This window comes from Chiloscyllium punctatum, chromosome 25, assembly GCF_047496795.1.
Source record: "Chiloscyllium punctatum isolate Juve2018m chromosome 25, sChiPun1.3, whole genome shotgun sequence".
In the NCBI taxonomy this organism is placed as follows: Eukaryota; Metazoa; Chordata; class Chondrichthyes; order Orectolobiformes; family Hemiscylliidae; genus Chiloscyllium; species Chiloscyllium punctatum.
In genome coordinates, this window is record NC_092763.1 from 26768526 (window position 1) to 26791814 (window position 23289).

Consider the following 23289-nt stretch of genomic DNA (forward strand, 5'->3'; position numbering starts at 1 on the left):
CTGAAGTGCATGTGCTGCAGATGTTAAGGAAACCTGCAGCACATGGTGTTAAGGAAGGAAATGCAGTGAGAGCTCACTCTTTCACTAGAGATACATTGATCATTTAAAATATGAAAAGGACAAGCAAATAGGAGTTGACCTAATCCTGTGGTTACATTAAAAGTCCGAAAGGTCTGGAATAAATTCAAATAGCTACTTGCAATTTTCTTAAATTGTAGATGCAAAATAATGAGACAGACACAACCACTATGCTGGAGATTTAAAGCCAAACTACAGTTTCCTCAAATGTAGCTACTCCACGGATTGCACTTGTGTACAGCAGGGATAGTAATTGCTCTTTAAACAACATAAACAACTGAGGGATAGGACCAGTCTCCATGTTATATTTGCCCTGGGAGGGTTTCCAGAGGACTGTTTAGAGGAAGCTTTACTCTGTAGCTAACCCCGTACTGTGCCTATCTTGTGTGTGCTCGATGGGGACAATGTCATCAGAGCTATACTTTCAGTTTAAAAGTAGAGGTAGCTCAACTCTGTATCAAACTCCATGCTGTCCATGTCCCAGGAGTGTTTGATGGGAATGGTGTCGAGAGAACTTTAATTTCTATTTACTTTCAGATTAAAAGAATAGGGGGACTCTAATCCTTAATTCGTATCTAACCCTGCCCTGTACCTCTCCTGGGAGTGCAGAGCTAGTTTAATTTCAGGTTAAAAGAATAGACGGAGCTTTGCTTTGTATTTAACCCTGTGCTGTACCTGTCTCAGGAGTGTTTCATGGGGATGGTGTCAAGGGAATTTTACTTTCAGTTTAAAAGGATTGTGGAAGCTTTACTTTTGGTTTAAAAGTGTAGAAACAGCTTTCCTCTGCATCAAACCCCATACTGTTCCGATCTTGTGAATATTTGATATAGGTAGTTTTGACAGACATTTACTTTGCTTAAAATATTAGAGGAAGCTTTACTCTATGTCTTTACTTTCACTTCTAAAAGGTTACTTTGTTTAAAGAGAGGAGGTAGCTTTACTTTCATTTTAAAAGAATAGAGGGAGCTTTGGTCTGTCTCTAACCCCATGCTATCTCTGTCATGGGAGTATTTGATCCAGACAATTTTGAGAGCTTTAGAATGAAGGACAATACAAGAACAGACTGCAAAACTGTATGACGTCTTTCTCAACTAAAAACCTTCTGCCTCTATGCAGTCCATTTCCCTCTATTCCTTGCCTATTCATACATGTGTAAAGACACCTCTTAAACATGACTAAAGTAACTGCCTATACCACCTCCTCATGTAGGGCATTCCAGGCACTCATCACCCTGTGAAAAAACAATTTGCCTCTCAAATCTCCTTTAAACCTTTCCTCTTGTACCTTAAACCCATGTCTCCTAGTAAACGATATTTCATAGAATCCCTATAGTGTGGAAGGCGGCCGTTTGGCCCATCGAGTCCACACCAACTCTCTGAAGAGCAGCTAGACCTACTCTGTAATTCTGCATTCCCAATGGCTAACCCACCTAGCCTGCACATCCATGGACACTATTGGCAATTTTGCATAGCCAATTCACCTAAACTGCACACCTCTGGGCTGTGGGAGGAAAGCCATGCAGACACGAGGAGAATGTGCAAACTCCACACAGACAGTTGCCTGAGGCTGGAATCGAACCTGGGTCGCAGCAGTGCTAACCACTGATCCACCGTGCAGCCAATTATTTCTACCAACTATCTGTTCTATTCATGCCTCTCGTAATTTTGTAAACTCCTATCAAGTCACTCCTCATCCTTCAATGTTCGAGTGAAAAAAAAACAAGTTTGTCCAATCTCTCCTCATAGCTAATACCCTCCAAAGCAGGCAATATCCTGGTAAACCATTTCTGAACATTCTCCAAAATCTCCACATCCTTTTGGTAGTGTGGTGACCCAAACTGTATAAAATATTGCAAATGTGGCATAACTAAAGGTCTATACACCTCTAACATGACTTGCCAATTTTAATACTCTCTGCCATGGCAGATGAAGGAATGCCATATTGACATCTCGAGCACCTTATCCAGTTTTAGAACATAGAACAGTACAGCACAGTATAGGTCCTTCGGCCCTTGATTTTGTGCCAACCTTTTATCCTACTTTAAGATCAAATGAACGTTCATACCCTGCATTTTACTATCATCCATATGCCCATCCAAAAGTCACCCAAATGTTCCTGAAGTATCTGACTCTATTACTACTGCTGGCACCCACTACTCTCCATGCACCGACTACTCTCTGTGGACAAAAACTACCTGTGACATCTCCCTTAAACGTTCTCCAATTACCTTAAAATTGTGCCTTGTGATAGCCACTTCCACCCTGGGAAAATATCTTTGGCTATCCACTCTATATGTGCCTCTCGTCATCTTGTATAGCTTTATCAAGTTACCTCTCATCCTTCTTCGCTCCAATGAGAAAAGCCCAGCTTCCTCAACCTTCCTTCATAAGGCATTCTCTCCAGTCCAGACAGCATCCTGGTAAATCTCCTCTGCACCCTCTCTAAAGCTTCTATATCTTTCCTGTAATGACGTGACCAGAACCAATCACAACATTCGAAGTGTGGTCTAACACAGGTCCAGGACAGATTCAATCAATAAGCACATCGACCTGGACCCAAAATACCGACCACTGCAGCTGACAGCTGGAACTGACAACCGGAAGCGGCAGATTCAAACCACTACAAATGCTGGAGGAAAGATCACAGAAGCACTTCACAGGAGGCTCCCAAGCACTGAGGATGTCACCTAGACAGGGGACGAAACATCTGCAACACAAATTCCCAGCTCGGCGAACAGAACCACAACAGCCTTATTAAATGCCTTGCTAAAATCCATATACACATGCTGTACCTTCATTGATGTGTTTTGTCACATCCTCAAAGAATTCACTAAGATCTATGAGGCATGACCTGCCCCTCACAAAGCCATGCTGGCTATCTCTAATCAAACTGCTTTTCCAAATAATCATAAATCTCAGAATTCTCTCCAATAATTTGCCCACCACAAATAAGGTTTGTAATTCCCAGGGTTATCCCTATTCCCTTTCTTGAACAAGGGAATAACATTTGTCAACCTCTCGTAGTGTTAGGTGAAGGGGTGAAATGTAAGGGTCTGGGTTGGTTGCGCTTCGGTGGGTCAGTGTGGGCTTGGTGGGCAGAAGGGCCTGTTTCCACACTGTAAGTAATCTAATCTAATCTAATCTAATCATCTGGTACTACATAAATGGACAGTGAGGACGCAAAGATCATCATCAAAGGCACAGCAATCTTTCCCTCACTTCCGGCAGTAAGCTTGGGTATATCCCATCTGCCCCAGGTGACTTATCTATCCTCATGTTTTTCAAATTTTCCACACATCCGCCTTCTTAACATTAACATGTTTGAGCATATCAGCCTGTTTTATGCTGTCCTCACAAACAACAACATCCCTCTCATGTGAATACTGAAACAAACTATTCATTAAGGACCTCCCCCAACTCCAGGCACAAGTTCCCTCCACTATCCCTGATTGGCCCTACCCTCACTCTTTCCATCCTCTTGTTCCTCACATAAGTGTAGATCTGCTTGGGGTTTTCCTTAATCCTACCCGCCAAGGCTTTTTCATGCCCCCTTTCTAACTCTCCTAAGTCCATTCTTCAATTCCTTCCTGGCTACCTTGTAACCCCCTAGAACCCTGTCTGATCCTTGCTTCCTTAACCTTAAGTAAGCTTCCTTCTTCCTCTTGACTAGATGTTCCACATCCCTTGCCATCCAAGGTTCCTTCGCCCTACCACCCCTTCCTTGCCTCAGAGGGACAAATCTATCCAGCACTTGTAGCAAGTGCTACCTAACCAACTTCCACATTTCTGTCATGCATTTTCCTATAAGCAATTTATGCTCCACAGTTCCCACCTAATAGCATTGTAATTCCCTCTCCCCCAATTAAATACTTTCTGATACATCTGCTACTGTCTCTCTCCATAACTATAGTAAAGGTTGTGAACACTATCACTGAAATGCTCTCCTACCAAGAGATCTGACCTGGTTCGTTTCCAAGCACCAAATCCAATATAGCCTCCCCCACTACACTGCCTATCTACATATAGAGTCAGGAATGCCCCTGGACACACCTGACAAAATCCACTCCATCCAAACTATTTGTACTGAGGAGGTTCCAATCAATATTAGGGAAGTTGAAGTCACCTACAACAACCCTGTTACTTCTGCACCTTTCCAAAATCTGCTCCTTCGTGTCTCTGTTGCTACTGGGAATTCTATAGAAAACTCCCAATAAAGTGACTGCTCCTTTCCTGTTTCTGATTTCCACCCATACTGACTCAGTAGAGAAACCCTCCTCAATGACCTCCTTTTCTGCAGCTGTGACACTATCCCTGATCAGCAATGCCACTCCCCCACCTTTTTTTACCTCCCTCCGTATTCATAGAACATAGAACATAGAACATTACAGCGCAGTACAGGCCCTTCGGCCCTCGATGTTGCACCGATCAAAGCCAACCTAACCTACACTAACCCACTATCCTCCATATACCTATCCAATGCCCGCTTAAATACCCATAAAGTGGGAGAGTCCACTACTGCTACTGGCAGAGCATTCCATGAACTTACGACTTGCTGAGTGAAGAACCTACCCCTAACATCAGTCCTATATCTACCCCCCCTTAATTTAAAGCTATGCCCCCTTGTAATAGCTGACTCCATACGTGGAAAAAGGTTCTCACTGTCAACCCTATCTAACCCCCTAATCATCTTGTACACCTCTATCAAGTCACCCCTAAACCTTCTTTTCTCCAATGAAAACAACCCCAAGTGCCTCAGCCTTTCCTCATAGGATCTTCCTACTATACCAGGCAACATCCTGGTAAACTTCCTCTGCACCCGTTCCAGTGCCTCCACATCCTTCCTATAGTATGGCGACCAAAACTGCACACAATATTCCAGATGCGGCCGCACCAGAGTCTTATACAACTGCAGCATGACCTCAGGACTCCGGAACTCAATTCCTCTACCAATAAAAGCCAGTATGCCATATGCCTTCTTCACTGCACTATTTACTTGGGTGGCAACTTTCAGAGATCTGTGTACATGGACACCAAGATCCCTCTGCTCTTCCACACTACCAAGTGTCCGACCATTAGCCCAGTACCCCATCTTTTTATTACTCTTACCAAAGTGAATCACCTCACACTTAGCTACATTGAACTCCATTTGCCACCTTTCTGCCCAGCTCTGCAGCTTCTCTATATCCCGCTGTAACCTGCCACATCCTTCCTCACTGTCTACAACTCCTCCGACTTTCGTATCATCCGCAAACTTGCTCACCCAACCTTCTAACCCTTCCTCCAGGTCATTTATAAAAATGACAAACAGCAATGGTCCCAAAACAGATCCTTGCGGAACACCGCTAGTGACGCCACTCCAAGATGAACCTTTGCCATCAACTACTACCCTGTGTCTTCTTCCAGCCAGCCAATTCCTAATCCAAACCTCCAACTCACCCTCAATGCCATATCTCTGTATTTTCTGCAGTAGCCTACCATGGGGGACCTTATCAAACGCCTTACTAAAATCCATATATACCACATCTACCGCTTTCCCCTCATCTACCTCCTTAGTCACCTTCTCAAAGAATTCAATAAGGTTTGTGAGGCACGACCTCACAAACCTTATTGAACAGATCCTTTTAGAACAGCTCAACCCTGGAACATCCAACAACCATTTCCGCTCCTGAGATATCCAAGTTTCTGTAATGGCCACAATATCATAGCTCCAAATACTGATTGATGCTTTAAGTTCATCACCCTTATTCCTGACACTTCTTGCGTTAAAATAGACACACTTCAACCCATTACACTGATGGCAACTTTGCCTTATCAACTGTCTATCCTTCCCCACAGACTCTCTGCACAATGTGTTTGCTTGTTCACCAGCTACCCCATCCTCTGACCCATAGCTCCATTTCCCATCCCCCTGCCAAACTAGTTTAAACCCCTCCCAAAGAGCTGAGGGAGACCTCCTGCCCAGGATATTGGTGCCCCTCCAGTTCAGGTGCAAATCGTCCTCTTTGTACAGCTCCCACCTTCCCCAAAAGGCACCCCAATGATCAACATATGTGAAGCCCTCCCTCCTATACAGCTCTACAGCCGTGTGTTCAGCTGCCTTCGCTCTCTGTTCCTAGCCTCACTAGCCTGTAGCACCGGTAGTAATCCTCTGATCGGTCTGCCTTTTAGCTTCCAATTTAACTCCCCGTATTCAATTTCATGTCCTCATTGCTTTTTGTTGCTATGTCATTGGTACCAATGTGTACCATGACTTCTAGCTGCTCTCCCTTCCCCTTAAGAACCCTGCAGAGTTGATCCGAGACATCCCTCACCCTGGCATCTGGGAGAAAGTAAGGACTGCAGATGCTGGAGATCAGAGCTGAAAATGTGTTGCTGGAAAAGTGCAGCAGATCAGGCAGCATCCAAGGAGCAGGAGAATCGACGTTTCGGGCATGAGCCCTTCTTCCTGAAGAAACATCGATTTTCCTGCCCCTTGGATGCTGCCTGACCTGCTGCGCTTTTCCAGCAACACATTTTCAGCCCTGGCATCTGGGAGGCAACATACCATCCAGATGTCTCATACACATCACACAGTCTCCTGTCTGTTCCTCTAACCATTGCATCCCCCATCACTATCAGTCTCCTATTCTCCCCCCTTTTCTTCTGATCCACTTTACTCTGTTTCTAACTCTGTGCTGTATTCATCCTAGGAGTATTTGATGGTAACAGTGTAGTTTGTGATATTCTATTTAGAAGGGTAGAGGCAGCTATAGTTTCAATTTAAAAGAGGAGAAAGCTTTACTCTTTGTTCTTAAAAGGTACAGAGCTTATTCTATCACGTGCTGTACCTACCCCACTGTGTTTTAGATTAGATTAGATTAGTTTAGGTTATTTACAGTGTGGAAACAGGCCCTTCAGCTCAACAAGTCCACACCGACCCTTCGAAGAGCAACCCACCCAGACCCATTCCCCTACATTTACACCTTCACCTAACACTACAGGCAATTTAGCATGGCCAATGTACCTAACCTGCACATTTTTGGACTTGGGAGGAAACCGGAGCACACGGAGGAAACCCACGCAGACATGGGGAGAATGTGCAAACTCCACACAAACAGTTGCCTAAAAACATACTCTGGGCTGAAGAGCCTCTTTTCATGCTGTAGAATTGGATGACTCATGTTCCTGGATTTCAGCTCAGTCCTGGATGTTGAGATACCTCCATTGTCACTGAACTGGAGGGAGACAGTGAATGAGAGTGTGTCATGGGGAGAGGAGACAGTTTCCCAGTGCAGCTCATGTAAACCGCACGGATAAGGACCTGAGGTATGAGTGGTGTTACCCTTGACTTCCATGGCAGAACAACTACATTCATTGGTCTGAGCACCACAAATGACCATATATTTGAAGGACTAGTGTATGGTCAGGGTCTGTGAAACTGTAGACTGGCAAGGCGACAGGAGGCAAAGATAGAGATGAATTGGAGCTGGAACTAAGTGATGTCAGATGTTTGCTCACCTCACAAGGACACTAAGGGCTCCCAGCGGAGTGACCAGAGTTGCCGGAGCAAAGACATAGGCAGCAAAATTGGCAGCTTCTCCTAAACCCACTGCAAAACAGGACAGACAGAAGTTAGAGAATGAACCAGGAGCACAGAGCACCAGCAATAGTGACCCATACTAAGGAAACCATGATTCACAAGGTGTGACATAGCTTGGAATATCACTGTCTGCAGCCACAAGCTCCACTGGATTATACAGAGGATATGTAGGGAGACACTCTAGCATGAGGTGAGAAAGCTATAAGACACAAGGAGGTGGGGGAGAAGCAGGGAGATGCTGAGTGGTGTTATGACCCCTGCAGAGGACAATGCAAACTTTGAATTGATAGAAGAATTATATGACAAAAAATCAATTTAAATAAAAAAGTTACAGGCAATTTATATTTTAAACCTTAGAACTGAACTTTCCCTTTTTATTTTTAACACAACCAAAAATTTACTTCATGGATATACTTTTCATGGAACCCTAAGTAGTTATTCAATAGTCTTGGATCCAGTCAAAGTGACTCTCAGCATCCTTGCATTTGCACCTAGACACTTTCAACTGCAGATCTTTCATGGTACAGATTTTCCTGTTGACTTCCACTCTCTCTCAAGCCAGTCAAATGTTTCAGACTTAATTCCAAATCTTCACAAATTCATCCATGCGGGAGTTTCTCCCCGCATTCCTATATGGTGAACCATACAGAGTTTTTGCTTCTAGCTGCTGCCAGTCTCCCAGGCTTTTGCAGGCTGCCTCTGCATAGGAGTTCACACAGATTTTGTTAAAAACCCTTATTCTCTCAAAGCCATCTCCCACAGCAATGTGAATCACATTTCTTCCTTTTCTTTTAACTTCTTTTAACTCCATCCCTCCCTCCCTACTTACTACCCTTTTAGCTCTGACAGGAAGGACACCACTGTTCTGCCATTGTCACATTCTGATCACTTAATCTGAACTATCAATGTCTTTTCTTCACCTGAACCCTACACCCACTACTCCCAGCCCCATCTCTCACAAACTACAGCATAACTACTGTCCTCTCCACACTTCACTTCAGCTCTGATGATGAATCACCTCGACTCGAAATGTTAGCTTGCTCTCTCTCCATGGATGCTGCCTGACCCACTATGATCTCCACCATTTGTTGTTTTCAGTGAATCACATGGACTTTGTATTCAGAGAGAAATACTTGTTAGTTACCCTTGAGACTCCAAAATCCCTTGAAACATGGAAATAAATGGACAATTTTAAGCATAACTGACATTTTCAACACCTTTTGGAATAGGTGCTGCTGCAAAAGTCTCCCAAGTGAGAACACCTTATATTTTTTTCAGTAAAATAAACAAAACTGCCTTTTAGTCTTTAACAGTCACATCTTCTAGGCCTTGAACTTCCTTTTTCACCAAGTTAACATGATTTTATAAACCTTGTAATAGGAGAAGGACAGGGCCAACGGGGAGACAGTAAGGGAGGTGGGTGGGACCAGGAAGATCCTGAGGGAGGAAGGTAAGCAGGGAGACTCTGTGGGGGTTGGGGGGGGAAGGAAGGGGGGAAGAAGCTGAGATTGCAAACATGAGTTGGAATAAATAATACAGAACAATGGGTTGCAATCTGCTGTTCCTTGTACATATAGATTTCTGTTTAAGGTGAACTATATCCAGCATCCTTAACCCTGAGTTTGTGACCCTCCTCAACACTGCCCCAGCTAGTGCAAAATTGTCAACAAATGTGGGTTAAAGAAATCCTGCCTGGGACCATGTGCAAAACTCACTTGTGAGAAGCCCGGCCCACCACAACCATTCCTTGAGGTATGCATGGCCACCCTGACCTGTGGGAAGAGGACAGAAGAATTAAACAAACCACAGAGTGGCAAGCCGGAGAGCTTGCATCATTACAATCCCCACCCATTCACAATCTACCCTGGTCCTACATTATATGTATGCTCCATACACATCCATATCCCTTGCCAAGAGAGCAAGTAATGGATCTACTGCTCAGCAGGAGATTGGTGGTGTCTGATGTGCCATCCTCTCTGAATATGGAACCACCACTAGGTTCAGTTTCTGTTTGTCTGTCAAGTTAAGTGGATTAGAATATTAGATGGCAGCGCCAACACGCCAGGTAGCATTCAAGCTCCTGAGCCCATTTGCTCCAGGTTGACTGCATCCTCCTTTCTCTTTCCATTCATTTTCTTTCTTTTTCTTAATCTTCTTCTAGTCGGCGGTGGAGGTAGTGTTATTGTGGAGGAGGCTGGACATCCCAAGGTTTCCAGTTTAAAAAAAAGGATACGAGTTAATCAGCTGGTTAAAAATTGACCCTCTGTATTCTTCTAACAACACCCTGCTTGTATAGAGTTACAGTGCAGAACCATCTACTTACACTGGTAACCCCAATAACTCTTCACCTTGCTGTGGTGATATCTTTCAAGAGAGGAGGAAATGTCAGGACACTTCAGTATGAAGACTGCTCCCCTCATCAGTTTAATGGAAACCAGTGACAAAGATAAGGCACAGATTCAATCCTGTTCCCAGGCAAGGCACCCCTGTCTGTGACTGTTTCAGGTACAACACCTCAAAACCAAATTCTAGTGGAGGAGGCTCCCCTTGATTACTTGCAATCTCCCTCAGTTGATCGTACTAAGTTTAATTTAAAAGGAATCCCTTTCCTTTTGGATATCTTTCTCCCAGACCCAAATGAAGTTATGCTTTATAAAGGAGTAAATTTAAGCAAACTTTTCTGAATTTAAACATGTGAGTATTAATTACAAAACATGAAAAAGACACAGGAAAACAATACACAAATAAGAAATGCTTCTAGTGAGATGAAGGTTACAAAGAAAATATGACCAGTATCCGAATTGTTTGTAAAAAGTGAACATTTGAACATTGAAGCTGTTCTTATGGATGTTACTGGAAGTGTTAACTTTAGTAACGGAACAGTCGATTTCTAGATTCTTAACTTTGTAAATGATTGAAATATCATTGTCCTCTAACCCTTTCTGCAGTTGGCAGCACTAAGAGTGACAGTCGTTTCCTTTATTTTTGATCTACAGTGCAGAGGTGTTTTAATGGCTGATGAAAGTGTTGTGATTCTCACAGCACACTGATCAGCATACTAGTGCATTAGACCACAAACAAACAAACAAACACACACCAGGATTTAACTCATAACTCTGTTTATTCTTGAAAATACGTAACATCTATTTTATTTCTCATCCAGAATGCTGACAGTTTTAGTACCATGTTCACAGACTAACAGACTTTCACGAGATTGCTGTGGGAGGTGAGGGAGAGGTAGGAAGAAAAATTGAACGGACTCTGACATGAATTTTCAAACTGTTTGGGGTGAGGTGCCAGAGGTTTGCAACATAATTAATGTGGCATCTGATATCATTGGGAGAGAAACTTTTAGAAAAACTTCTGAAGGACAGAACTTTTCTCCACTTGGAGTGGCATGATGTATTAAGGATAGTAAACATGGCTTTGTTAGGGGGAAAATCATCTCTCACAAACTTCATTGAATTTTTTGAGGATGTGACTAGGTGTGAGATGAGGACTATGCAGGGATGTAGTCCAAACAGACTTCAGTAAGACTTTTGGCAAGATCTCGATGGCATGTAGGTAGGTACCTGAGCGGCACGGTGGCTCAGTGGTTAGCAGCGCTGCCTCACAGCACCAGGGTCCCAGGTTCAATTCCAGCCTCAGGCAACTGTCTGTGTGGAGTTTGCACATTCTCTCCATGTTTGCGTGGGTTTCCTCCGGGTGCTCTGGTTTCCCCCCACAGTCTAAAGATATGCAGGTCAGGTGAATTGGCTATGCTAAATTGCCCGTAGTGTTAGGTGCACTAGTCAGAGGGAAATGTGTCTGGGTGGGTTACTCTTCGGAGGGTCGGTGTGGACTTGTTGGGCTGACGGGCCTGTTACCACACTGTAGGGAATCTAATCCAGTCAATATGACAAACAATTCTAAATGGACTATGGGCAAGAGTGTGCCGACTGGAAGGTCATGTCTCATGACATACTGGAGGTTTCACTTGGTTATAGACGAAGTGCGAGGAAATAGGATGTAAATAGATAAGTTGATTTACAATTGACATGGGCATGATGGACTGAAGGGCCTCTTTCCATTGTAAGAGTCATGGAAACGTACAACACAGAAACAGACCCTTCAGTCCAACTTGTTCATGCTGTCCCAATATCCTAAATTAATCTAGTCCCATTTGCCAGCACTTGGCCAATACCCCTCTAAAACCACCTGCCTTTTCAATGTTGTAATTGCATTAGCCTCCACAAATTCCCCTGGCAGCTCATTCCATACATGCACCACCCTCTGTGTGAAAAAGTTGACCTTTAGGTCCCTTTTATATCTTTCCCCTCTCACCCTAAATCTATACCCTTGAGTTCTGCACTTGCCCAACCCAGAGAAAAGACCTTGTCTGTTTACCATATCCATTGCCCTCATAATTTTATAACCTCCATAAAGGTCACCGCTCAACCTCCAACGCTCCTGGGAAAACAGCCCCAGCCTATTCAGCCTCTCCCTATTAGTTCAAACCCACCAACACTAGGAACATCCTTGTAAATCTTTTCTGAACCCTTTCAAGTTTTGCAACATCCTTCCTATAGGAGGGAGACCAGAATTGCATACAATATTCCAAAAGTGGCCTAACCAATGTCCTCTACAGCCGCAAGGTGACCTCCCACCTCCTATACCAATAAAGGCAAGCATACCAAATAACTTTTTCACTATCTTGTCTACATACGACTCCACTTTCGAGGAACTATGAATCTGCAATGCAAGGTCTCTTTGTTCAGCAACACTCCCCAGGACCTTACCATTAAGTGTATAAGTCCTGCCCTGATTTGCCTTTCCAAAATGCAGCACCACACATTTATCAAAATTAAATCTGCCACTCCTCGGCCCATTGGCCCACCTGATCAAGATCCCGTTGTACTCTGATGTAACACTCTATGACTCTACAGTTACAAGTTCAGTTTGCAGTGCATTTTCTGCCACTGAAGTGTCATTAACAGCTCAAGAGATATGACTTTCCAGAGTCTCTCTCTGTCCCCAGACAGTCACTGAATTTACATCCAAGATCAACCTTTCCTTCTACATTTCTTTTAGTTTTGAAAAACGAGCACATTGTAATTAAAGTTAGATAAGTCCACAGGCAATCAGGGATTATGGTCCGTGGTCATGAAAATGCCCTATATTCAATCACATCAATTTGGTGCATGGACTACAGATAATTTATTTTAAAATATAAACCAGAAACCGGGAGTTTTGATTGTAACTTTGTTTTAATATAATTGGAAGGAAAGTGGAACTGTATGGTGGCGTTTTCTTGCTGGAACTGGAATTGATTATCTCGAAAAAGAAAAAAAAGACTCCTCTGCAACAAGCTGTGTATTAGTTTAAATGCAGTTTATCACAGGCCTGAGCTCAGACCTTCAAAAACATGGAGGCAAGCAGGATCTTCCTCTCTTTTTGATTGAAAACAAGATTTATACATTATTCCAAGTGAAAAAGTCTTTAATTCAAGCCATGACGTAGGTTCGACTGACCAGTTACGGAACTGAGATTCATCAGTCAATACATGACCCCTCCCCTCCCCTCCCCCCGAAATGAACTGTGAGAAGTCACTTAATTCCACACTGTTTGGCTGAGACTTTGATTAATAGACTTTGTGCCTTTGTTGCCTGTATTTTTCCAACAAGATATTCTTAAATAAAACGGTTTGCTTCATCTGTCTATCTAACCTATGCGCACGGCTAAGTGTTTACATTTAAAGGGGATATAGTTTAAGGTTGCATTAATAATTAATCATTTTATTGCCACATATCAGATGATAAGTTTGATATAATAAGTTTCTGATATTCTTGAAGACTGATGAAACCTTGTGCGAGTTTCTTTTATCCTAGCGTGGTCACTGTCAAAGATACTAAACATGCTAGAGATTAAACTGGTAATATTTCTTACTGTGACAAAGCATGGCTTTGTGGCATATGATTTCCAGCTCATTATTCCCAATCAGGATAGTGATGTCATGGTATGGAACATTATGACTGAGGTTGGGAACATTATAATGTCATTGGGATAGAAGCAAGCCTCATCAATAGTACTGCAGAACATTATGGGAAGCTAGGAAAGAGATTGTGAGGCCCCTTGCCGAGTTAATTGTATCACTGATGGCCATGGGTGAGGTTCTGGGAGATTGGAGGGTGCTTAATGTTGTGCCACTTTTTAAGACAGACTGGAAGGAAATGTCAGGGAACTAGAGACCAGTGAATCTTACGTCAGTGGTGGATGGGTTGGAGGAGGGGTTTCTGAGACACAGGGTTTATATGCATTTGGAAAGGCAAGGACTGATTACGAATAGTCATCAGGACTTTGAGCATGAGAAATTGTGTCTCACAATTTTGAAAACATTACCAAGACAACAGATGAAGGCAGAATGGTAAATATTCGATAAGGCCTTTGACAAGGTCCTCCACGGGAGACTGGTTAGTAAGGTTAAAAAGTGATAGTATGTAAGTTAGCTCACTGAGCTTGAAGGTTTATTTTCAGATGTTTCATCACCACACTAGGTAACATCATCAGTGACAGTCTCTAGGGAAGCGTTGGCGGATTGTCCCACCTCTCTATTTATAGGCCTTGGTTTCTTTAGATGGGTGATGTCATTTCCAATTCTTTTTACCAAGGCAAGGTAGATATGACCTAAATCAATGTGTTCCTTGATGGAGTTCTGATAGAATGCCATGTCTTTATGAACTCTCATGAATGTCTTTGTTTCGCCTATCCTAGGATGTGTGTTGTCCAAGTCGAAGTGATGTCCTTCTTTGTCTAAATGTATAGAAACTAGTGATAGCGGGTCATGTCTTTTGGTAGCAAGTTGGTATTCATGTATCCTGGTGGCACATTTCCTGGTAGTTTGTCCAATGTAGTGTTTTTTTTTAAAGAATTCTTGCATGGTATCTTGTAAATGACATTGGTTTCGCTGGTAGCATCTAATGGATCCTTTATGTTCATTAGTAGCTGTTTAAGTTTTTTGGTAGGTTTGTGGGCTACCATGATGCCAAGGGGTCTGAGTAGTCTGGAAGACATTTCTGAAATGTTTTTGAAGTAAGATAATGTGGCTATAGATTTTGGTTGCACTGTGTCTGTTGCACTGGTAGGTTTGTGGGCTACCATGATGCCAAGGGGTCTGAGTAGTCTGGAAAACATTTCTGAAATGTTTTTGAAGAAAGATAATGTGGCTATAGATTTTGGTTGCACTGTGTCATGGCTGATGGGCATTTCAACACCGCATACCTGCACTCATCCTTTAATTCCTTGCGAGATTAAGAATTTATCAATCTCTGTTTGTTTCTGAGGAATCGGCAGATTGTGTTTATTGGGTACCCGTTTTTCTTGAAAACATTGTTTAGGTATTTTTCCTCTGCATTCTGTAGTTCTTGGGTGCTGCAGTGTGATGTAGCTCGTTGAAATAATGTCTTGATGCAGCTCTGTTTGTGGGTGTTGGGTTGATTGCTTCTGAAGTTAAGTATCTGGTCCTTGTTTGTTTGTAGACCCTGGTTTGAAGCTCTCCGTTAACTGTACGTTCAACTGTCACATCTAGGAATGGGAGTCTGTTGTCGTTCTCCTCCTGTTTTGTGAATTTTATACCTGTCAGGACATTGATGATGGTGTTGTATATTTCCTCTATTCTGTTCCGTTTTGTGATGACAAAAGGTGTCATCTACGTAACCAGACCTAAAGTTTGAGTTGGATAGATGGGAGGGAAGCTTGTTCAAGTTTTTGCATTACTGCTCAGCTATGTGTGATCCCATAGATGGTCCGTTGACTTATTTGTAGGTTTTTTAAATTAAAAATGTGAAGTAGGTGGTGAGACACAGGTCCACTCGTTTGAGGATGTTATCTTTGCTGATGAAGTTGGTGCTGTCTGGTGTTTGTGATCCTCAATTTCCTTGTAGTGATGCCAGTGTTTCTCTGGCTACATCGATGTTAATTGATGTGAAAAAGGCTGTAAAGTCAATGTAGATCGTTATTTTGTCCTCTTCTATCTTGGTGTGTTTGTGGTTTTCAGGAATTCTTGGGTGGAGTGAATAGAGTGACGTGAATCTTCAATTAGGTGTTTTAGTTTTTGGTTAGTCTGTATGTTGGTGTATCAGGTAGGGAGGCTATAGGTCTGAGGAGGACACCAGGTTTGTGTGTTTTTGGTAATCCATGGAGGTGTGGTATGTTGGATCCATCTGATTTCATGTTTTGGAAGACTGTGCTGTTTAATTCTCCTGATTTTATAAAGTGCTGTGAGAAAGGATAAGATTTTGTTTAGTAGTTGTGGGGTTGGGTCGATTGCCGTTAAGTGTCAGTATCTGCAAGCAGAGCAATAGCCTTTTCAAGATAGTCGTATTGCTTTAAAATAACGGTCATGCGTCCGTTGTCTGCAGATAGGATAATAATGTTTTTGTCTTTTTTTAAAGTCTTTCTAAGGCTTTATTTTCTTCAGCATTAAGTATGTTTCCTTCCTTTTTTTGGCTTAAAGTAGATGCAGTAAGACCATAAGAAATAGGAGTGGAAGTAAGGCCATTTGGCCCACTCCGCCATTCAATCATGGCTGATGGGCATTTCAACACCGCATACCTGCACTCATCCCGTATCCTTTAATTCCTTGCGAGATCAAGAATTCATCAATCTCTGCCTTGAAGAAATTTAACACCCGGCCTCCACTGTGCTCCATGGCAATGAATTCCACAGGCCCACCACTCTCTGGCTGAAGAAATGTCTCCTCATTTCCATTCTAAATTGACCCCCCCCTTATTCTAAGGCTGTGCACACAGGTCCTAGTCTCCCTGCCTAACGGAAACAATTTCCCAGTGTCCACCCTTTCTAAGCCATGCATTATCTTGTAAGTTTCTATTAGATCTCCCCTCAACCTTCTGAACTCTAACGAATACAATGCCATGATCCTCAGCTGTTCACCGTATGTTAGGCCTACCAGTCCTGGGATAGAACATAGAACATAGAACATAGAACATAGAACAATACAGCACAGAACAGGCCCTTCGGCCCACGATGTTGTGCCGAACTTCTATCCTAGATTAAGCACCCATCCATGTACCTATCCAAATGCCGCTTAAAGGTCGCCAATGAATCTGACTCTACCACTCCCACGGGCAGCGCATTCCATGCCCCCACCACTCTCTGGGTAAAGAATCCACCCCTGACATCTCCCCTATACCTTCCACCCTTCACCTTAAATTTATGTCCCCTTGTAACACTCTGTTGTACCCGGGGAAAAAGTTTCTGACTGTCTACTCTATCTATTCCTCTGATCATCTTATAAACCTCTATCAAGTCACCCCTCATCCTTCGCCGTTCCAACGAGAAAAGGCCGAGAACTCTCAACCTATCCTCGTACGACCTACTCTCCATTCCAGGCAACATCCTGGTAAATCTTCTCTGCACCCTCTCCAAAGCTTCCACATCTTTCCTAAAGTGAGGCGACCAGAACTGCACACAGTACTCCAAATGTGGCCTAACCAAAGTCCTGTACAGCTGCAACATCACCTCACGACTCTTGAATTCAATCCCTCTGCTAATGAACGATAATACTCCATAGGCCTTCTTACAAGCTCTATCCACCTGAGTGGCAACCTTCAAAGATCTATGTACATAGACCCCAAGATCCCTCTGTTCCTCCACCTGACCAAGAACTCTACCATTAACCCTGTATTCCGCATTCTTATTTGTTCTTCCAAAATGGACAACCTCACACTTGGCAGGGTTGAACTCCATCTGCCACTCCTCAGCCCAGCTCTGCATCATATCTAAGTCCCTCTGCAGCCGACAACAGCCCTCCTCACTGTCCACAACTCCACCTATCTTTGTATCATCTGCAAATTTACTGACCCACCCTTCCATGCCCCCACCACTCTCTGGGTAAAGAACCCACCCCTGACATCTCCCCTATACCTTCCACCCTTCACCTTAAATTTATGTCCCCTTGTAACACTCTGTTGTACCCGGGGAAAAAGTTTCTGACTGTCTACTCTATCTATTCCTCTGATCATCTCATAAACCTCTATCTTATAAACCCATTCATCCATGTGAATCTCCGGTAGATGGAGAGGAACTTGTTAAGTATGTACAAGAAAATTTTCTGATTCAATTTGTGGAGGTAGCTACTAGAGAAGTTGCAAAACTTGACCTACTCTTGGGAAATAAGGCAGGGCAGGTGTCAGTGGGGGAGCACTTTGGGGCCAGCGACCATAATTCTATTAGTTTTAAAATAGTGATGGAACAGGATAGACCCAGATCTAAAAGTTGAAGTTCTAAATTGGAGAAAGGCTAATTTCGACGGTGTTAGGCAAAGACTTTCAAAAGCTGATTAGGGACAGAAGTGTGCAGGTAACAGGACTGCTGTAAAATGGGAAGCCTTCAGAAATGAGATAACGAGAGTCCAGAGACAGGGTGAAAGGAAAGGCTGATAGGTATAGGGAATGCTGGCTGACTAGAGAAGTTGAAGGTTTGGTTAAGAAAAAGGAGGAAGCATATGTCAGGTATAGACAGGATAGATCGAGTGAATCCTTAGAAGAGTATAGAGGCAGTAGCAGTATACATAAGAGGGCAATCAGGAGGGCAAAAAAAGGACATGAGATAGCTTTGGCAAATAGAGTTAAGGAAAATCCGAAAGGCTTTTATAAATACATTAAGGACGAAAGGGTAACTAAGGAGGAGAGTAGGGTCCCTCAAAGATCAGGGAGGGAAGCCGCAGGAGATGGGGGAAGATACTAAATGAGTATTTTGCATCGGTGTTTACTATGGAAAAGGACATGGAAGGTGTAGAACATTTGGAAATAGATGGTGACATCTTGAAAAATGTCCATATTACAGAGGAGGTGGTGCTGGGTGTCTTGAAACATGAAAAAGTGGATAAATCCACAGGCCCTGATCAGGTGTGCCCTAGAATTCTGTGGGAAGTGATTACTGGATCCATGCTGAAATATTTGTATCATTGATAGTCACGGGTAAGGTGCCGGAAGACTGGAGGTTGGCAAACGTGGTGCTATTGTTTAAGAAGAGCAGTAAGGACAGAACATAGAACATAGAACAATACAGCACAGAACAGGCCCTTCGGCCCACAATGTTGTGCCGAACATTTGTCCTAGCTTAAGCACCTATCCACGTACCTACCCAATTGCCGCTTAAAGGTCACCAATGATTCTGACTCTGCCACTCCCACAGGCAGCACATTCCAGGCCCCCACCACTCCTACCCCTGACATCCCCCCTATACCTTCCACCCTTCACCTTAAATTTATGTCCTCTTGTAACACTCTGTTGTACCCGGGGAAAAAGTCTCTGACTGTCTACTCCATCTATTCCCCTGATCATCTTATAAACCTCTATCAAGTCACCCCTCATCCTTCACCATTCCAATGAGAAAAGGCCTAGCACTCTCAACCTATCCTCGTACGACCTAGTCTCCATTCCAGGCAACATCCTGGTAAATCTCCTCTGCACCCTCTCCAAAGCTTCCACATCTTTCCTAAAATGAGGCGACCAGAACTGCACACAGTACTCCAAATGTGGTCTTACCAAGGTCCTATACAGCTGCAACATCACCTCACGACTCTTGAATTCAATCCCTCTGCTAATGAACGCTAATACACCATAGGCCTTCTTACAAGCTCTATCCATCTGAGTGGCAACTTTCAAAGATCTATGAATATAGACCCCAAGATCCCTCTGCTCCTCCACCTTACTAAGAACCCTACCGTTAACCCTGTATTCCGCATTCTTATTTGTCCTTCCAAAATGGACAACCTCACACTTGACAGGGTTGAGCTCCATCTGCCACTCCTCAGCCCAGCTCTGCATCATATCCAAGTCCCTTTGCAGCCGACAACAGCCCTCCTCACTATCCACAACTCCACCAATCTTCGTATCATCTGCAAATTTACTGACCCACCCTTCGACTCCCTCTTCCAAGTCATTAATAAAAATTACAAACAGCAGAGGTCCCAGAACTGATCCCTGCGGAACTCCACTTGTAACTGGGCTCCAGGCTGAATATTTACCATCTACCACCACTCTCTGACTTCGACCGGTTAGCCAGTTCTCTATCCAACTGGCCAAACTTCCCACTATCCCATGCCTCCTGGCTTTCCGCATAAGCCTACCATGGGGAACCTTATCAAATGCCTTACTAAAATCCATGTACACTACATCCACTGCTCTACCCTCATCCACATGCTTGGTCACCTCCTCAAAGAATTCAATAAGACTTGTAAGGCAAGACCTACCCCTCACAAATCTGTGCTGGCTGTCCCTAATCAAGCAATGTCTTTCCAGATACTCATAAATCCTATCCCTCAGTACCCTTTCCATTACTTTGTCTACCACCGAAGTAAGACTAACTGGCCTGTAACTCCCGGGGTTATCCCTATTCCCTTCGCCCTATAGCCTATAGCCAGGGAACTATAGACCAGTGAGCCTGACATCGGTGGTGGGCAAGTTGTCGGAGGGAATCCTGAGGGACAGGATGTACGTGTATTTGGAAAGACAAGGACTGATTAGGGATAGTCAACATTGCTTTGTGTGTGGGAAATCTCACAAACTTGATTGAGTTTCTTGAAAAAGTAACAAAGAAAATTGATGAGGGTAGAGTGATGGACTTCAGTAAGGAATTTGATAAGGTTCCCCATGGGAGACTGGTTAGCAAGGTTAGATCTCATGTATTACACGGAGAACTAGCCATTTGGATACAGAACTGACTCAAAGGCAGAAGACAGAGGATGGTAGTGGAGGGATGTTTTTCAGACTGGAGGTGTGTGACCAGTGGAGTGCCACAAGGATCGGTGCTGGGTCCACTACTTTTTGTCATTTATATAAATGATTTGGATGTGAGCATCAGAGGTATAGTTAGTAAGTTTGCAGGTGACACCAAAATTGGAAGTGTAGTGGACAGCGAAGAGGGTTACCTCAGATTACAGCGGAATCTTGATCAGATGGGTCAATGGGCTGAGAGTGGCAGATGGAGTTTAATTTAGATAAATGTGAGGTGCTGCATTTTGGGAAAGCAAATCTTAGCAGGACTTATACACTAAGGTCCTACAGCGTGTGGCTTAACAAAGAGACCTTGGAGTGCAGGTTCAGAGCGCTTTGAAAGTGGAGTCACTGGTAGATAAGATAGTGAAGAAGGTGTTTAGTATGCTTTCCTTTATCGGTCAGGAGTTGGGAGGTCATGTTGCGGCTGTACAGGACATTGGTTGGGCCACTTTTAGAATATTGCGTGTAATTCTGGTCTCCTTCCTATCGGAAGGTTGTTGTTACACTTGAAAGGGCTCAGAAAAGACTTATAAGGATGTTGCCAGGTTTGGAGGATTTGAGCTGTAGGGAGAGATTTAATAGGCTGGGGCTGTTTTTCCTGGAGCCTTGGAGACTGAGGGGTGACCTTATAGAAGTTTATAAACTCATGACGGGCATAGATAGGATAAATAGACAAAGCTACATCACATTGCAGCACCCAAGAACTACAAAAAGCAGAAGAAAAATATCTATACAATGTTTTCAAGAAAAACGGGTACCCAATTTAAACAATCCACTGATTCCTCAGAAACAAACCCAAACAAGCTGACACAATGCAACCAAAATCTATAGCCACATTACCTTACATCAAAGACATATCAGAAATGACTTCCAAACTACTCAGACCCCTTAGCATTATGGTAGCCCACAAACCTACCAACACACAATTAGCGACTAATGAACCTAAAGGATTCATTAGACACTACCAGCAAAACTAACATCATTTACAAGATACCATGCATGAACTGTAAAAAAAAACTACATCAGACAAACTAGCAGGAAACTTGCCACCAGGATACATGAACACTAACTAGCCACCAAAAGACACGACCCACTATCACGAGTTTCTATACATACAGACAAAGGAGGACACCACTTTGACTGGGACAACACACATATCCGAGGGCAGGCGAAACAAAGACATATACGAGAATTCTTAGAGACATGAAGTTCTAACCAGAACTCCATCAATAAACACATTGATTTAGATCCTATCTACTTCTCCCTGAAAAAAAAACAACCAGAAATGATATCACCCATCTTAAGAAACCAAGACCTATAAATAGAGAGGCAAGGCATACCACCAGCGCTTCACCGGAGACTCTCACTGATGATGTTACTTAGTATGGTGGCAAATGTTTGAAAACAACCCTTCAAGCTCAGCGAGCTAACTTACTTACTTATCATCAACCTGAGCTATAACTCTTCCCAAAAACTGTTAAGAAGTGTGGTCTTGCCCCATTCCTGATGAAAGACGTATGCCCAATCCTGCTCCTGCAGGTCAGGCAGCATCTAAGGAACAGAATTGGGCATAGATCCTTCATCAGGAATGGGGCAGGGTCAAGAGGGCAGACAAATAAATAGGAGGGCTGGCTGGGGGGGGGAGCGGGGGGGGGAATGGGCCTGGGGGGGGTAGGTAACTGGGAAGGCGATACGTAAATGGAGGTGCAGGGGGAGTGATGGTAATAGGGCAGAGTGGATGATAGAACGGGTAGGTTGGAAGGAACATGGACAGGTACGACAGTGGTGGTGCTGAACTGGAGAGCTGGATGTGGGATAAGATGTGGGGAGTGGAGATGTGGAAACTGCTGAAATCCAAATTAGTCCCGTGTGCTTGGAAAGTCCCAAGGGGGAAGATGAGGCGTTCTTCCTCCAGGAGTCGGCTGGCTTGGATTTGACAGGGGAGGAGGCTTGCACGTCCTTAGCAGAGTGGGAGGGGGAGTTGAAGTGGCCGGTCATGAGGCGGTGTTTGGTGTGGGTGTCCAAGAGGTGTTCTCAGAAACATTCCACAAGTTGGCATCCTGCCTCCCCAATGTAGAGGGAACCACATCAAGAGCAATGGACACAGTAGATGAGGTGTTTGGATGTGCAGGAAAATCTCTACCAGATGTGGAAGGATTCTTTGGGGCCTTGGATGGAGGTGAAGGGGGCAGGTTTTACAACTCTTGTGGTGTTAAGGAAAATTGCCGAGAGTGGAGGATGGGTTGATGGGGGGTGTCGACCTAACAACCGAGTCGTGGAGGGAATGGTCTCTGTGGAATTCTGTTAGGGTTGGGAGGGAAATATATCTCTGGTGGTGGAGTCTGACTGTAGGTGACGGAAATGGTGGTGGATGATGCATTGTATCTGAAAATTGGTGGAATGCAAAGTGAGGACTGGTGGGGGCGGGGGGGGGGGGTACTATTCTTGTTATAGTTGAAGGGATGGGGTTCAAGGGCGGAAGTTTGGAATGTGGAGGGGGTGTACTGGAGAGCATTGTTGTTTTAAGTAGCAGACAGCCCAAACTCCTTTAGCAGAGGGGTGTGGAGTAAGCAACTCGAGGGAGGGGTGGGCAGAAGTTAGCATAATCGAGAAAAGGGGAGAGAGGGTCAGCACCTTCAGAGGGGGAAGAGCACAATCATTACCTTTAGAAGATGAGTAGAGAGAGCACCTTCAGTGAAATGGGACAGTGTCAGTATGAATGCAGCAAGTGAGTTGATAAAGTAGTACGAGGGCAACATGTAAGCCTTTTACAGTGTTGCTCTGTGTGAGGACTCAGTCATAGCATGTCCTTGTGAGACCAAAGTACCTGTTCTCCAGAGCACAAAGGGACTGA

General features: G+C 43.8%; 1 protein-coding gene across 5 annotated transcripts in view; it reads right to left on the reverse strand.

Moving 5' to 3' along the window:
- Positions 1 to 23289, reverse strand: part of LOC140495780 (magnesium transporter NIPA2) — a 31912-nt gene that overhangs the window by 4053 nt on the left and 4570 nt on the right. For 4 of the 5 annotated variants that reach the window (XM_072594878.1, XM_072594881.1, XM_072594882.1 and 1 more), the window contains 2 exons: positions 9372 to 9428; positions 7575 to 7665 (listed from right to left, as the gene is read on the reverse strand). In XM_072594878.1, the coding sequence (XP_072450979.1) occupies positions 7575 to 7665; positions 9372 to 9428 (148 nt within the window). The remainder of the gene's footprint in view (positions 1 to 7574; positions 7666 to 9371; positions 9429 to 23289) is intronic. The other variant, XM_072594879.1, reaches the window with a different exon arrangement.